This window comes from Notamacropus eugenii, chromosome 1 (genome assembly GCF_028372415.1).
Source record: "Notamacropus eugenii isolate mMacEug1 chromosome 1, mMacEug1.pri_v2, whole genome shotgun sequence".
Classification (NCBI taxonomy): domain Eukaryota; kingdom Metazoa; phylum Chordata; class Mammalia; order Diprotodontia; family Macropodidae; genus Notamacropus; species Notamacropus eugenii.
Window position 1 is genome coordinate 29,149,840 of NC_092872.1, and position 15,042 is coordinate 29,164,881.

At 34.7% G+C, this 15,042-nt stretch overlaps 1 protein-coding gene across 7 annotated transcripts in view; it reads left to right on the forward strand.

Annotated features, from left to right (window-relative positions):
- NFIB (nuclear factor I B) overlaps window positions 1-15,042 on the forward strand; it is a 269,499-nt gene that overhangs the window by 248,303 nt on the left and 6,154 nt on the right. For 2 of the 7 annotated variants that reach the window (XM_072596270.1, XM_072596279.1), the window contains exon 11: window positions 2,497-2,585. The exons of 4 other annotated variants lie outside the window; for them this stretch is intronic. In XM_072596270.1, coding sequence (XP_072452371.1) covers window positions 2,497-2,585 — 89 coding nt within the window. Of the gene's footprint in view, window positions 1-2,496; window positions 2,586-11,760; window positions 11,872-15,042 lie in introns of all 7 variants that reach the window. One more of the 7 variants, XM_072596289.1, reaches the window with a different exon arrangement.

Consider the following 15,042-nt stretch of genomic DNA (forward strand, 5'->3'; position numbering starts at 1 on the left):
GGCCTTCTCCTTATCATTCACCTTGGTCAAAGAGTAGTGCTATCTTTGCCTTAATCTACTTCTAATTCACTGTAGGTAAATGAACCCCTTTTAATGTTCTTATCATTCCTTGCCAGCCTCAATTCATTCTGAGCTTTAGAAATCTAAGGTGGTCTGTGCATTTCATTGGTCTCTTCAGATATCTCTCCTTATTTCTCCATATTAGAATTGTTTGTCTTTGTGTCTTCAGAATTTAATTCTTAAAAGCTTACCATTCCTCCTGTTTTGTCTTCCCTTAAGAATTTTTAGCAATGGAGTCCTCCTCTCTTTTTTTCTGGTCCTTTGATAACTGCTCCTCAGAACCTCCAGATTATACCTAACTTTTCTCTCCTTTATCACAAATATTGAGATGGAAAAATCACTTCTCCACAAAGGTTACCTTCATTTCTACTTGCGCAACTAGTTTCTCTTGGGGAGAAGGAATTTCATGGTTGTTCAGGATCATTCTAGTCTAGTGTTTAATGTGAAGATCAAATTTATGGAATTCATCAGGAAAAAAATTTTATGAAATTTTCACAGAACTTCCATATAGATAAACAGAAAGATAGATATAAAACCAAGAACTTATGAAAATATCTTACATATTTTCATAAAACAATCAAAAGCAAATGTATATACATGCACACATATGTTTTAATAAGCCATTTCTTGGCAAAATATTTGGAGATAAGTTATTTTTCAATGATCAATGATGTCTTCTTTAGGTCATAATACTTATTACCTTGGGCAACAGAAAACAGCACATACACCGAGCAAAACAGCTTTCTTACCCCACCCAACCCCTTCTTTGTGGGTGAAAATATTCCCTTTACTGAGACCTTAAACGTTAAACTTCAGTTGAAGGTGTCTATAGTCACATTTGACCTTCTGAACTACACTTAATAAAGAAAACACTCAACAAGCAGAGTTATACTTACATGCTAGGGTCAAGTGAGAAAATGTTGGGTTTTCTTTTTTTTTTATACTTTTTCAAAATGTCAGAATTTCATACTTCATATATAATTAAATTATCACATATTTTCCTGTTTACATATAGTACTGTACATTAAAATATATTTTCAAATATTCTTTTAGGTAAATATTTCCTTTTCAGGCCAATATAATTTTAAATGGCTTAATGGCCTGTTCACAGGGGCTATATCCTTACATAACTGGTCACATGGATGACTGAAATGATTTTTCCCCCTGAAATATTAAGACATTTGTAGTATAGTAGTGGGGGGGTTGGCAGTAGTGTTTTGACCTTTTAAAAATAATCATCAAAATAGAGTTGAGGGAACCCTGCAAATCTGTTACAAACTAACATTACTCAGAGGTTCACCTCAAGAACCTTGTATCATATAGTAAAAATTTCAATATGCAGAATTGTGTTTCGCTACAAACTAATCTAGAAAACCCTAAAATACATCACATAAGTTGGAAATGACCGGCCATAATCAGCATCTCCTAAGCACACTTAAACTTTTCATGGAAAAACAATAAACATTTTCTGCAGTTAATCACTGTAAATGTCGTGTTCTATAATGAAAAATGCTGTATCCGGCAAGATGTACTATATTTACAACATGGATACCTAAAGGTTAAAAACCATAATTTTGGAGCATTTTTTTCTTCCACAAAGGCAGATAAGTTTACTTTCTTAGGCATAAAAATAAGCAGTATATCTTTTCAATAAATCTGCTAGCACTGTAGGGCAGCTGTTAAACAAACAGAGCTGTATAGGGTTACATGAATAGTCTCTGAAGGGCAGAATTGATGATTTGGAGACCTGGGAAGAATTTGTTTCAGCTTGCATTGAGTACATTCCTACTCTTATTTAAATGTAACACAGTACTTTAAACTGTTCCTTGGAGTTTATAATAAGATTAGAAATTCTCATCACCTTTTTCTAAGTCATGTCACTTTCAGTAACACTAAATTTAATAAGCTCCTAAACTTGCCAAATTCCTGTACACTTCTTAATTGGAGATAGGGAGAATGTGTGGATGGTGGGGACTTCTTCCTATAAATTGCATGTCTTCTATGGTTTGCAAAATGCATGCATAAAGTTAATGATTATTTGACCTTAGTGCAGACTATTTAGTATGTTGCATAGATACAAAGCATTCTGATTTTCTTTCTAAAAAAATATATATCACTATTGAAAATTAACATTTTCTTTTATTTCAGCTCAATTTGTACTCTAATAATGGCTAATGGTTATGTTCTAAGCAAAACTTTTTCTTGAATGCTTTAATTACTAGAGGAACATATTAAAGTAGCTTATCTAAAACAATCTTTAGGAATTTTGCTTTTCAGAATAAGTTTTTCTTTTCTTTTTTCTTTTTTTTTTTAACGTTACCTTTTGGGAAAGTAAGGTTTATGCCATGTACAGTACTAGTTTGCATGTATTCATTTAAATACTAAAAACTGTAGTACTGCTCGATCCATATCTGACTGCTAGGTTTCAATTGACAGCTGAGGATTTGTGACTGGACCATGAATCAAAACGGCAGGCATTTATACCCCAGTGCCAGTGAGGATACATTGGGAATTACTTGGCAAAGGTAACATTTTAATTATTTCCAAACCTACACTACATCTAAAAATAACATGAGCTACAATATCTGTTTTTAACTGGCCTTTCAGAGAATATATGTCAAAATTAAGTTAAAATCTATGGGTATAATATCATTCTCTTTTTATTTATTTTTATTTTTTTTTTAAATAACTAAGTTAAGTTCAACCTTAAAAATAATTTGCAGCAGTAGAGTACTTTCATTTATCCATATGAATTTCCAAATCAGGCACCAATTCAATCCTTAAAAAGGAACCAAATAACACAAAGTAAAAACAGTAGTTAGGTTTTGCGACCCAAAGAACCAAAAAAGAAAAATCATTAGTTAGTGAAGCATTTTCTGTAATCAATTTTCAGTTTTTCGTATAACCTTCATTTCAATTTCCTTCAACCAATAGCTCAAAGCCATTTCATCAATCATTAACACTTCCATCAGAAATTAAAACTAAAATCAATTGATTTTGCTGTTAAATTGTAGCACCCATAGAATTTGTGTAAGGCAACTCAACGAAACCTATGGCCAAAAGGGAGATTTGGATAAAGTATGGAATTCACTTCATTGTATCCTTTAGCATGAATTATGGATAGTTGACTTTGTTTTGTCTTGCTGGGAAAATTATTTAGAAAGTTATGGTTCTCATAGCAGACTATTCTACTTTTCAAGTCCTATACTAACTAAGCATAGACAGACACATCTTTAATAGGCTGACCATCAGCTGATGAATTCTTTGGCCATGACAATCCATGTTCAAGGCAAAGAATCTTGTGAAGAAGTCTTATGTATTATATTAAAGCAATTTTAATTAGTGAGGATGAATTACTATCAATTTAGGATTCTAAGGTGTTTAAAAAATCTCATTCAAATTGACCAACTAAATAATTAAAAAATTTATTTTTTAATAAATTTTAAATTCATATAATTAAACATAAATGTATACAGGTGAATTAATCTCTCTGAGTTCTACGAAAGTAAAGTCAACCTGTTTTCCTAACACTGCACGGAAAACAGCACATTTGTAAATGCATTACTCATTTACCAGTAGGCACATGGAAGCCTTTTAAGCATAGAGGAAAACTTGTTCAGAACTTTAAAATAATGATGTTAATAAAAGTTGATTTTATTAAGCTCAAAACAAATTACTTATTCTCATTATTTTAACTCCACGAAGTGATTCTTAACTCCCTATCTTTTTAATACACTGAGCCTTTTTTTTTAAAAAAATTAACATCATTGCGGATTTAAAGAGAGTAGCTTAATAGTTTCATTTTTTTAAAAACTCCCAAATCATGTTTTTTCTATTCAGTTGGGCAGATTTCATTTGTTAGTTGGTAGTAGATGGGTCATTCCCCTAGGGACCTTAACGAGGAAACAAATGTTTATGTGTAGATCAGGTAGAATGCATTTATATATGTATGTGGGCATGCATGTGTGAGTGAGGGCATAAAAATGCCTTTTAGTGTACTCCTAAGATACTGAATACTGAAAAAATCAACTGCATTTTAATGCGGAACCGTTTAGTATGCTTGAAGTAGACAAAGAAGGGGGAAAGTTACCCTTTATTGACAGACCTATGATAGACTCTTCTTGAAAACTGCATTATTTTAGTACTTATCTCCATTGATTTTATAAGTCAATAAAAAATATTTAAATTGATATTCCGCCGAAGGCCAGGTGAGTAGAAAAAACATACAGTGTAAATGCTACAGAAATATTCAGCAGTTTTTAGCTATTATTTTATGTTACTCATCTCCTATTTGGGCAAAAATTAGAGAAATCTATCCCTGGGTTATGGCAAGTTCAGAGAAATCTAGAATAGAAAGACTAGAAAACTGCATTCCTCTTACTCCTCTCTCCCATCCTCTCAAGTAAATTTCTTTAGACTGATTGGGCAAATAATTTTGAAAAGACTGAATACTGGAAGTCCACCACAAAAAAGTGGCTGTGAAATCTCCATTCTTCTCATACAGTCGTTCAGGATCTCTGTTACTGAAAGTGATCAGTACTTCTCACTCATTCAATAACTTTGTCCGATGTTTATTTATGGAGTAGCTATGCTAGAAATAGACCTGTACAGCCCTCCCTTACTCACAACAAAGTCAAGTGCAAGTCATGTCATTATTTCTCTGATGGCATGGTCTTCTTCGGCAACCAACACATGCTAGAAATGGTGAATCACATGAAAGCATGCCAGATAAATGCCTTCCTTCTGTGAGATTACATTCTAGGTGTCTTACAAGACAGAGTGGTTATACCCAAAGGGATTCCAATGCTTCTCTAAACTAACATTAAATTATTGTACTTTGTTTTACTATGCTGCTGCCCCAGCTAAGTTCTCCTTTGATATAACCAAGAGGTGAAATGTAAGGTAAAAAAGAGTCTTTAATCATAACTATCATATAATTTGTCCCAAATCAGGGGTTAACAGAATAATTATCTGAAAAAAGCTATAATTTTTTCTTATTTTTGGGTTTTGCCAATTGGCTATCAAAAATAGAAAATAAAAGTAATTTCTGATGAATTCCTTTGTGAATTGTTCTCTTCCAATAATAGTTGTTTTATAGGGTTCTTAGGAAGTATTGATAGTTTTAGAACTATCTGAAAGTTTGAGAATTCTAAAAAAAAAAAGTGTTACTTTCACACCATGAATTATTTTGCCTCTGGCATAATAAAAGTGAAAAAAAAATAGGGTTTCCGATAAAGCAGCCCCTGGAGACTTTGAAGCAAGAAAGGAGAAACCAAAGATACATTTTATTTTTGGTACATTCTCCACCCAAGCCTATTGGCCAATAATCCAGGAATGCAATTTCGACCCTTTACATCTTTGCATGAGTATGCTTATGGAATGGGGCTGTTCTGTTAAAGCATTCATCCTTCCATAGTGGCTGATAACCATGGAAAGGAATGACTTGTGCAAGTATATTTTAATCCAACAAATTTCCCCTATTCTTCTTCAATTTACAATGTGTAAACAATGCCTTTCAGAATCCAAACTGACTTCTTAGGAATGGTTTTCCTTGGCCTCTTAGTTTAAATGTATTTTGTTGTATGGAGCTCGTAAATTTGTAGAACATGTGTACATTTTGTGGTGAAAGAGTTGGCTTCACCTGAGAATCTTTTTTTCCCCTATGTAAACACAGATCAGGTAGTGGAAGCATTCAAACTGAGATCATCTCATCGTGCCCTCCTATTGTTTACTCTTCCCCCTTCAACTTAGTAAGGGCCATCTTCTCAGAGGATGAGGAATTATGCATTTTATGTGAAGTGCTGTTGTATCTGTCCTCTCATTGCAAGAGTCAAATGATTACTTGTGCAAGTTACATAGATGAACATAGGTACAGAACACAGACTGGATTTTTTCCTGTTGAAGCTTGTAGCCAGTATATAGCATATGCTATCAAACATGAAAGAATTATATAATTGACTGAAAAAAGAAAGCACAGTATTCAATAATAATATTAATGTGTTATTTTAAAATGTGGGAGGGAAGGCATTATGTAAAAGAGAAACGGGATTTATTGTTTCATCCTTTTTTCTCTTCCCTCACTTCTTTTGGGGGAGGGGACTCAAACCCACAATTGAGTGGTTGTGTGTGTGTGTTTGATGGCTTATATAAACATAGATGAAGACTTCAGATGGCCAAAAATAAACATGTGAGTGTTACTGAGGGATATATTTACATAAACCATTTGCTCAGCCTCCAAAATAATGACTAGATTGAAGATTTCAGCAAAATAATTGGAAGGATTTTTTGTATTTCTGGTGATACCATAACTGTATGGTACAGAAGAGACTTTTATCAGCTATTTTCCATGTTACATGTGTTGACAGTTATTTTTCTATGAGCTGGATATTTCATTCTGTAGTGATTTTACATATGTTTTTAGAAGAAATTGTCGTTTATTGCTGCAATTTTAGAGAGTTGCTTGATTTCCCAAGAGAAATTTAGCAGCCAGTAAAGATTATTAGGAGCTGGTTGGTCAGGGGCAGGAAAGGAAAAAAGAGAAGTGAAGTAATATCATTCATTGCCTACATGTCTGCACACACACACACACACACACACACACACACACAGACTAATACTCAAGTTAAACGTGGATTATTTATATAAGATCGTTCCTCTTGACCACACATAGACTGCTTCCCAAAAGCCTCCATATATTTTAACACAGGTAAGCTCCAATTTTTGATAAAAATGCAACATATGGACATATATAGATATGCACACAAACTTTCACACAGGCCCTTTGGTGGTATAAAGGGTTAACTTTTGCTTGAACAGTACACTTAGACCATCCAGGCAAATTCACTAGGTTAGCATTTCCTGCTTTCAGTTTGTTATCTTGACACATAAGTACAGTACAACAGCTGGGTTGTTCCTGGGGTTCCTGGGGGGAGCTTTATTCTCAGAGTGCTGAATTTCCTTTTCAGCTGTCAGCTGGAGGGGTGTTCAAACTTTTTACGCACCATTCCATGCCCCTAGCACCACTCTGGGACTCTGATAAAAATGCTGATAAGGTGGATGAATGTAATAATCTTCAGTTCAAGGTAGAGAAAGAACAAAGCCCAAATAACAGAGGACCATTTTTATGCAACAGGACTTCTTACTTCCTTTGCTGTAAAGTAACCTCACAGTATTTTTGCATTGCTTGAAACATTTTAGCTCATTCTGACAGAAGATGCTCACACCTGCTTAGTAATTTGAAATTAAAATATTAGCTTTCACTGAGTGAAACAATTCTCTTGATATAGTTGTCACAGAAAGCAGTTATGAAGATATGTCCCCAAGCAGTTAATACAAAAATATGTGTATATATGTGTGCCTATATACAGATATATACATACACACATATCTATGTGTGTATATACATATACATACACATATACATACATACATGTATATACACAGTTTTGTCTAAGTTTCTCCATTATAAAGAAAGATGTGCAGAACATGATGCTTCCTTTCTATCTAGGCAAACGTCTTCAGAACACTTCCTAAGAAATGAATTGTATTCCAGCCAGACTTGCATGCTGCCATCCCACAGGAAATGGGTCAGCAATCCATTAAGATGCCATTAGATAATCTAATTTGGAACTTAATCTCTAAATTAACCATGCTCCATACTTGAAGCATACTTGAGAGAAAGAAAAAAAGTTTATGTTTGAATCGATAGGGGAGCCGAAGCGTGAAGAAGGCTGTTTGTTTTTTCTGTAGCTGTGGTCACGTCTCAAGCCGTCTGGTAACCAGGAGAAACCAGACATGATGTAATTCCAGATTGAACTTGAACTTCAGGGACTTAGAATGGGGAAACAATGGACCATAGGAATCAATACTGTCCATTTTCCACATGATTATGTTGGGAGTTTTAAGTTAACCTTTATGGGAGAAGCAGCAGGACCTGCAGTCCTGCAAAATGAGATGAGCCAGAGACAAGATGTTAGAGGAAAGAAAACAACTTTTTCAGGGATCTTTTCTGAGAAGCACTGTAGATTCCAGCAGGATTAGAAAAGTTCCCGCTCTGCAGTAAAGCAGTCGCCTGTTCTGAGCTCTCTTTGTTCACTTAGGTAGGACAAACTTAATCTTACGTTTCCTGTCAGATGATTTTTGGCAGCCCCACAAGAAAGGAAGGAGCATGCTTCAAAAAATTCCCAAGTGTAAACTTTACTTCTTAACCCTTGAAAGAGTAAGGAAGTATATTAAATACTTTATTTCAAGATGTTTTATATAAAGAATTAGATTTACATTTTCCATGAACCTGCACGTAAAATGTTTTGTCAGCAGCTAGCCAGGGCACAGTTTATTGAGTAAATGAATATTTTAAAATTTCCAATTATTGCCAGAGGTGCTATTTTTTTCATACAATGATCACTTTTTATTTACAGTTGAATTGCATGTTATATCTTATCAAATTATGTAAAATACCTGTTTGACACCAAATAATTTATGAGAATTTTTTTGTTGAAAGTACCAGAAATTTTAAAATGTCCCCTTTCTCTAATCAGTTAAAATTACATATGGTTGTTACATACACATAAATGAATAAACACATACATAAATACATATGCCCATTATAAAGACATAGAAAACATGGACTTCCTGTCTTTTAGTTGGCAGCATAAATAATATTATAAAACTCTACATGTTTAAACAAGTTACATGCTTTTACAGTACTCTATAACCTCTCCATGAGAAGCTATCTTACTATTGCTAATTTTTTTTAAAAAAAGAAATCATTTGTGGATTTTTTCTTAGTAAGTAAATGTGCTTTATTTTATATTAGATGACCTGATTTTAAAGGAGAGGCATTCACCATAAACACTAATAGAAAGTAGTTTCTCCTAAATACTATTCTCTGCCCCTTCCATCCCATGAAGAGTTTTTGTATGCAAATAAGATAAGGCATAACCAGCAATAAAGCACCATTTGAGAGAAAAGGAGCACTGGAAGAGGAAAAAAAGTAGTTAAGTGAATGAAAAATAAACATTGGGGGCTTCTTATTATACCAAAGATAGAGCAGAGTAACTAATATTTTTCTTTTCAATTATTTCTCCCCCTGTTACAAGTATTAGTCCATACACAGTTATGCCTTCCAGTAGAGAGAGTGTAGTGTGTGCATGTGTGTGTATGTGTGCATGTGTATGTATAGTAAATCATCTTTATAATATTCATTTGTCAACCCATCATTCTGAAAAGTATATAGTCATAAATAGAAGTTACCACATAGAGTACAACATGGTAATACATTTGTCCTATTAAAGGAAAAATAGATATCAGTGAAAAGTTTAAATTTTTGACATCTTAAAATAACTATCTTTTATCTACGCTCAAGTACATACTGAGCAGTAACATTGTTGGCAATGAAAGAGAAGAGAGATGTTCATTTTTCAGAGGACTTTTTACAAAATAGATAGGAATCATCTGTTGACCTATTGCATGTGTAGTAGAAGACTTTTTGAGGGCTGAAAGAGTTTTTTATGTTTCATTTCATTCTTAACTAGAGCAACATGAAAAACTATTGTTTTACTTAGAGCTTATTTTTTATTGATGGTGCAAAGGAAAAATTTAACTCCTTCAGTCCAATATGACCCAACCATTAATGATTCTGAATTGTGGTTTACAATTTGATGAGCTTTTATTGTCTCGCATTTTGATACTTGTCACTTTTCAAAGCTTCCATTTCCTAAGGAACTGCTATAAATAAGGCTATTCATCTAAGAAACAAATACTTTTCTTCCTTGCTCTCAAGTGTTATTGCTTTCACTTAGAGTAATTCCATGAAACACCTGCAAGTTATGATTTTTGGTATTTCCTAAAGAATTCATGTGAGTACCTTGTAATTCAGGCAGGGAGCTTTCAGAAGCGAGTGATTATTAGACATAGTAGTCATTAAAAGCCATCTTACATGTACCAAGTATCATTCAGATGGAAAAAGAAGATTATAAAATGTTCCTTAAAAATTGGGGAAGGAAAAAATTACATAGCATGCTATATAAAACTCTGTCTTCCATTTAAATATAGCCTCATTTGAAGAGGAGTTCAACAGCTATTACTCACCATATGACTACCTTGGGACAGGAAGTATAGGTGTAGTGTATTTGCAGCTGAAATAGGACCAGGATTGGGGAAGATATAATATGATTACTTGAATTGGAGCTTAGGATTGTAAACTAGTTTGTCCATGAGAATTTTGGTGACTCGTTCATTTGGACCGCAATTCATAGTCACTTATAATAATATGAGGGAACAGTAGTCAGTCCATAAAGCTGAATGCTTGCTGAACACCATTATTTTCATTGCACAAAGATATATTTAATTATACACTCTTACATAACAGAAAGAACACTGGACTCAAAAACTGATGCTTGAATCTTGGCTACATCACTTACTTGCCTCAAGTTACCTGTTCAGTGATTTAGGCAAATTGCTTAACTTCTTTGTGGCTACAGAGGCAAGGCTGAATCATGGAAAGAATATTGCATTTAGCATCAGTGGTCGTGATTTCAAATCTCCACCCTACTGTTTCTTAATGATGTGACCTTGGGCAAGGTTCAACTTCCTTGGGTCCCATTTTCTTCACCTATACAATGAGGACCCCACACCAAGTGCACTTTAAAGTCTATCAGTTCTAAATCCCATTATCTGCAAAACGGAGATTGATACTGACAATTCCTACTTCAGAGTGTTTTGAGAAGGTACAAATCTGTAAAGTGCTATGGAAATCTGAGTTCTTATGGACACAACTTCTTCATTTCCTTCTGGATGTTATTCACAAATACAGGTTATAAATGGCCAGCCACAAGTACATGTATATGTAATCTAAGGCAGGAGGATCACTACCAAGACTTAACCTACCTTTGCTCACCTTATCAAGCTGGTTGTCTCTTCTAATAAAGAAGAAGCATTGTCCATTTTAGTAGGGGTGCTATCCTTTTGGTAAAAAGTATTACAATAGCATTATCCAAGAAGGTAATATTCAGCACTGAGTGTTGTGGATATTTTAAGCAAGTGCTGAAATATTATAGCAAATGCTTGTTATTAATGAAAATTTTGATCTGTCTCTGTGCTTTATAGCCCACAGCTATTTTAGTACCCTTTAATGTATTTAGATGATTTATACACATGTGAATATATACAATATTTTTTGTTTCATTCCAGCAATGTTTATGTTTAAAGGCTTTTGAAAGAGCAGTTATTATTTTTAAAGTAAACATGGGACTGCTCATGATTGAATCAGAGTGTAAAAACGTGGAAGGTATTTCTCTTGTCCTGTAAGATGTAGAATTGAATCTTTTGACATTTTATAAAACATTGATCAGTGAGATGTCCAATATGTCCATTATTAAGTAGAATCATAGAATCTTAGAATCTGAAAGAACCTCAGAGGTAATATAATTATTACCTAGTGGGGCCACCGAAAACTCCTACCCTTTTCAGTATACCCAGCAGTTGGTCATTCAGACTTTACTCTCCAATGACAAGGAACTCACCATCACTAGAATGGCATTACAGTTTTGGACACCTCTAATTAGTAAGAGGGTTTTTTTTCTTTTGTTGAGCCAAAATTTCCCACATTGTAATTTCTACCTGGTTTTGCCTTCTAGGAAGAAATATAGCATGCTTCTATAGGATAAGACTCTATCATGTACTACCATTTCTCTTTTCCAGGTTAGAGTCAATTTCTACAACAAATCTTTGAAGGGTATGCATCTTAGTTCCCTCATCCTCCTCTGGATGTGCCCAGAATTGGACATAATATCCCACATCTGGCCTGACCAGGTTGGAGATTGATTACTTTCCTGAATCTGGACAATATGCTTATCTTCATGAAGCCTAAGATGCCGTTAACCTTTTTTGACTCCCACTTCATTTTTCTGTTTCATATTGAGGTGACAAGACACTAAAACTCACTTTTTTTTTTTACTTTAGTTGATTTCTAACCATGTCTCCTCCCATGACAGACTCTTGAAGTTGATTGTTTGAACTGTTGTGATAGAATTGACTTTATTGAAGAGTGGGAAGGATCTGGATCTGTGATTAGTTTTAGAGATGGAAGTGATTTTTGCAGCAATTTAAAAATTCCCCAGAAAACATACTTGCCAGTTTCTGTTATGTAGTCTCTGACAGTGTATGGTACAGAGGAACCCATTATATCCAGTGGAAGCCTACTCTTATGGTTAGATATCTCTAATTGTAAGGAGGGGTGGCCAGATGGTGAAATCAGTAGAGCATTGATCTTGGAATCAGGAAAATTCATGATCATGAGTTCAAATCCTGCTTCAGACATTTACTAGCTGTGGGACCCTGAGCAAATCACTTAACCCTGTTTTCATCAGTTTCTCATCTGTAAAATGAGCCGGCAAATCACTCCAGTATCTTTGCCAAGAAAACCTCAAATAGGATCACAGAGAGTTGGACTGAAACAACTGAAACTGAACAACAAAAGTAGTTTTTCAAAAGGTTTTCCCTTGACCATTGTAGGGGGTTCCTTCCCTGTTCCGAATCAGAAACTCATCTATAACTTCTAGGTTTAGTGAGTTATCTGGGTCATTGGTTAAGTGACTTGTTTATGACCATACAGCCATCCTGACTCTAAGGTTCACCCCAAACCACTCAACCTCCCTGAGTCTCAGTTTCTTCATCTTCATCTGTAAAATGAGATACTTGAACTAGATGATCTCTAAGGTTCCTTGCAGATCTAGATCTCAAACTATGATTCTCTGATCCTTTATCTAGTATACTCTGCATTTTCTTCATACTATTATGTTCAGTCTTATATGCCATTCTGCTTAGATTTTTTATTTTATTTTATGGGATTCCAATTCTGCCATCCAATATATTAGCTCTGCCCACTAGATTTGTGTGATCTGCAGTGGGGGAAACATACTCTTTATGCCTTTACCCAAGGAATTGATAAAAATGATAAAGCAGAGCCAAGGACAGAGCTCCATGACACTCTACCAGAGAGCTTCCTCCAGTTTAGCACTGATCACTTAGTCAACATTCTTTGGATCCTCTTTGTCAAGCATTCATTTAACTGTATTTGACATCTTTTCATCTCCAAAGTTTGTTTAGTACCCAGTGTTTTATTCAGAGCACTGTGCTGCCAATCTAGTAAGTCTGTTGAGAGAAGAAAATGAAGATAATGTACTTTGACTTTTTCTTAATAATGCCATGCTAGTTTGTAGAAATCACCTCTTCCCTTTCTCAGTATTCACCAATCATCATATGTAATAATTTGTTCTAGAATTTTACCAGGACTCCATGACTGTCTGACTGAAGTGTATTTCCCTTTTTAGAAACTGAGTCATAATACCATGGCATCTCTCTCACTTGACCAATTCCTAAAAGGTCATTGACTTGTTCAGCAGTCATATATGCAATATTTTTTTCAGTACCCTGAAATGTAGTTCAAGTGGGCCAGGTTACTTGAATCTGTCAGGGGTACCTCTCTTATTATCCTTGCTAACTATTTTTGTTGTATCCCCAGGCTGAATAGTCTTCTCTTTGGTGGAGAAATTAGAAACGAAATAGAAATTAAACAGTGCTACCTTTTCTTTGTTACCTATTATAATTGTCCCAATTATTCAAACAGAAATGCTATCTCTACTTTTTTCTTTATCTTTCCACAACATAGATTTATAAAAAAACACAGCACCTTATTTTTGTCTTTAGAATTTATCATAAGTCTCAGCACCAATGGAGATGCTGGCCTGCCTGAAATTAACTTACAGATTCTAACTTCTCTTCATTCATTGTTAGCTGCCCTTGCTTTCATCTCCTATACTTTTTTAAACCTGAGTTTTTTCAATGATTTCCTCTGTGTTTAGACATTTCCCATGCCCTCTTTCCTCTGCATGAATCATTTGGGACTTGAACACTATAATTTTGTTTTCTGAGACTTCCCATCCTTAATAAGCTGACTTCCATTTTAGAGTCTCTAGTCATGATGTCCTACATATGTTACCCCTGAATTCTTTGAAATATATTCTCCTCAAGCCTATAGTACATGTCAAGCTATGCATGGCCATGCCTTTCCAAATTCCCAACACTTTGGTTCAAAAAATAATTTCTTTCTTCTCAATCATAATTAAGTCCATAGAAGTAATCATTTCTGAAAGATCAAAGCATCAGCAAAACAAGTCAAGAATTTGTCAAGCTGCTCCCTTTTTAACAGAGAACATGCAGGTGTAAAAAGGTTGTCACCTCTCTTCTTAAAATCAGACTCTAAATCCATGCCAGTTTTGTAATCTGTATCAGGAATTTCTCATCCAATTCTTCTGTCAAGTCTGGTGGTCTGTAGTTCACTCCTGCCATAATTTGGTATCTGTTTTCTTTCATTTGATCCTCAACCAAATGCTTCCCATCAAGCCTCAATCAACCAACCAATCAACCAACAGCCAACCAGCCAATCAACCAATCAATCAAAAATCATGCATTTAGCATTTATTATGTACTAGACACTATGCTAGGTTAAGCAGTGAGAATAAACAGAAGATTAAACAAGCAGGCAAACAAATAAATAAGCAAGACAAGACAAAACAAAACAAAAAAGGAAGACAAAAGAACCCTGGTCCGTGCCTCAAGGAGATCACAGTTTAATGAGGGAGACAACATGGAAATAATTATTACGTTCAAGATATATACATTGCAGATGGGAGCTAATCTCAAAGAGGACGGTAGTATCAGATGGCCAAGGACAGAGATAGAGTAGTGTCATGGAAGATGGTGATGTTTGAGCTGGGATTTGAAGAAAGCCAAGAAAAAATGAGATGTGGAATGAGGATGGTGAGCATTCCAGACATGAGAGACAAGCCAATGCAAAGTCACAGAGGAAGGAGATAAAATATTGTATGTGAGGAACAGTAGGTAGACCAGTGTAGTTGGACCTCATAGAAGTTGTGGAGGAGAATAAGGTAAGAAGATTGGAAGGAAGGAGACAGATTGTGA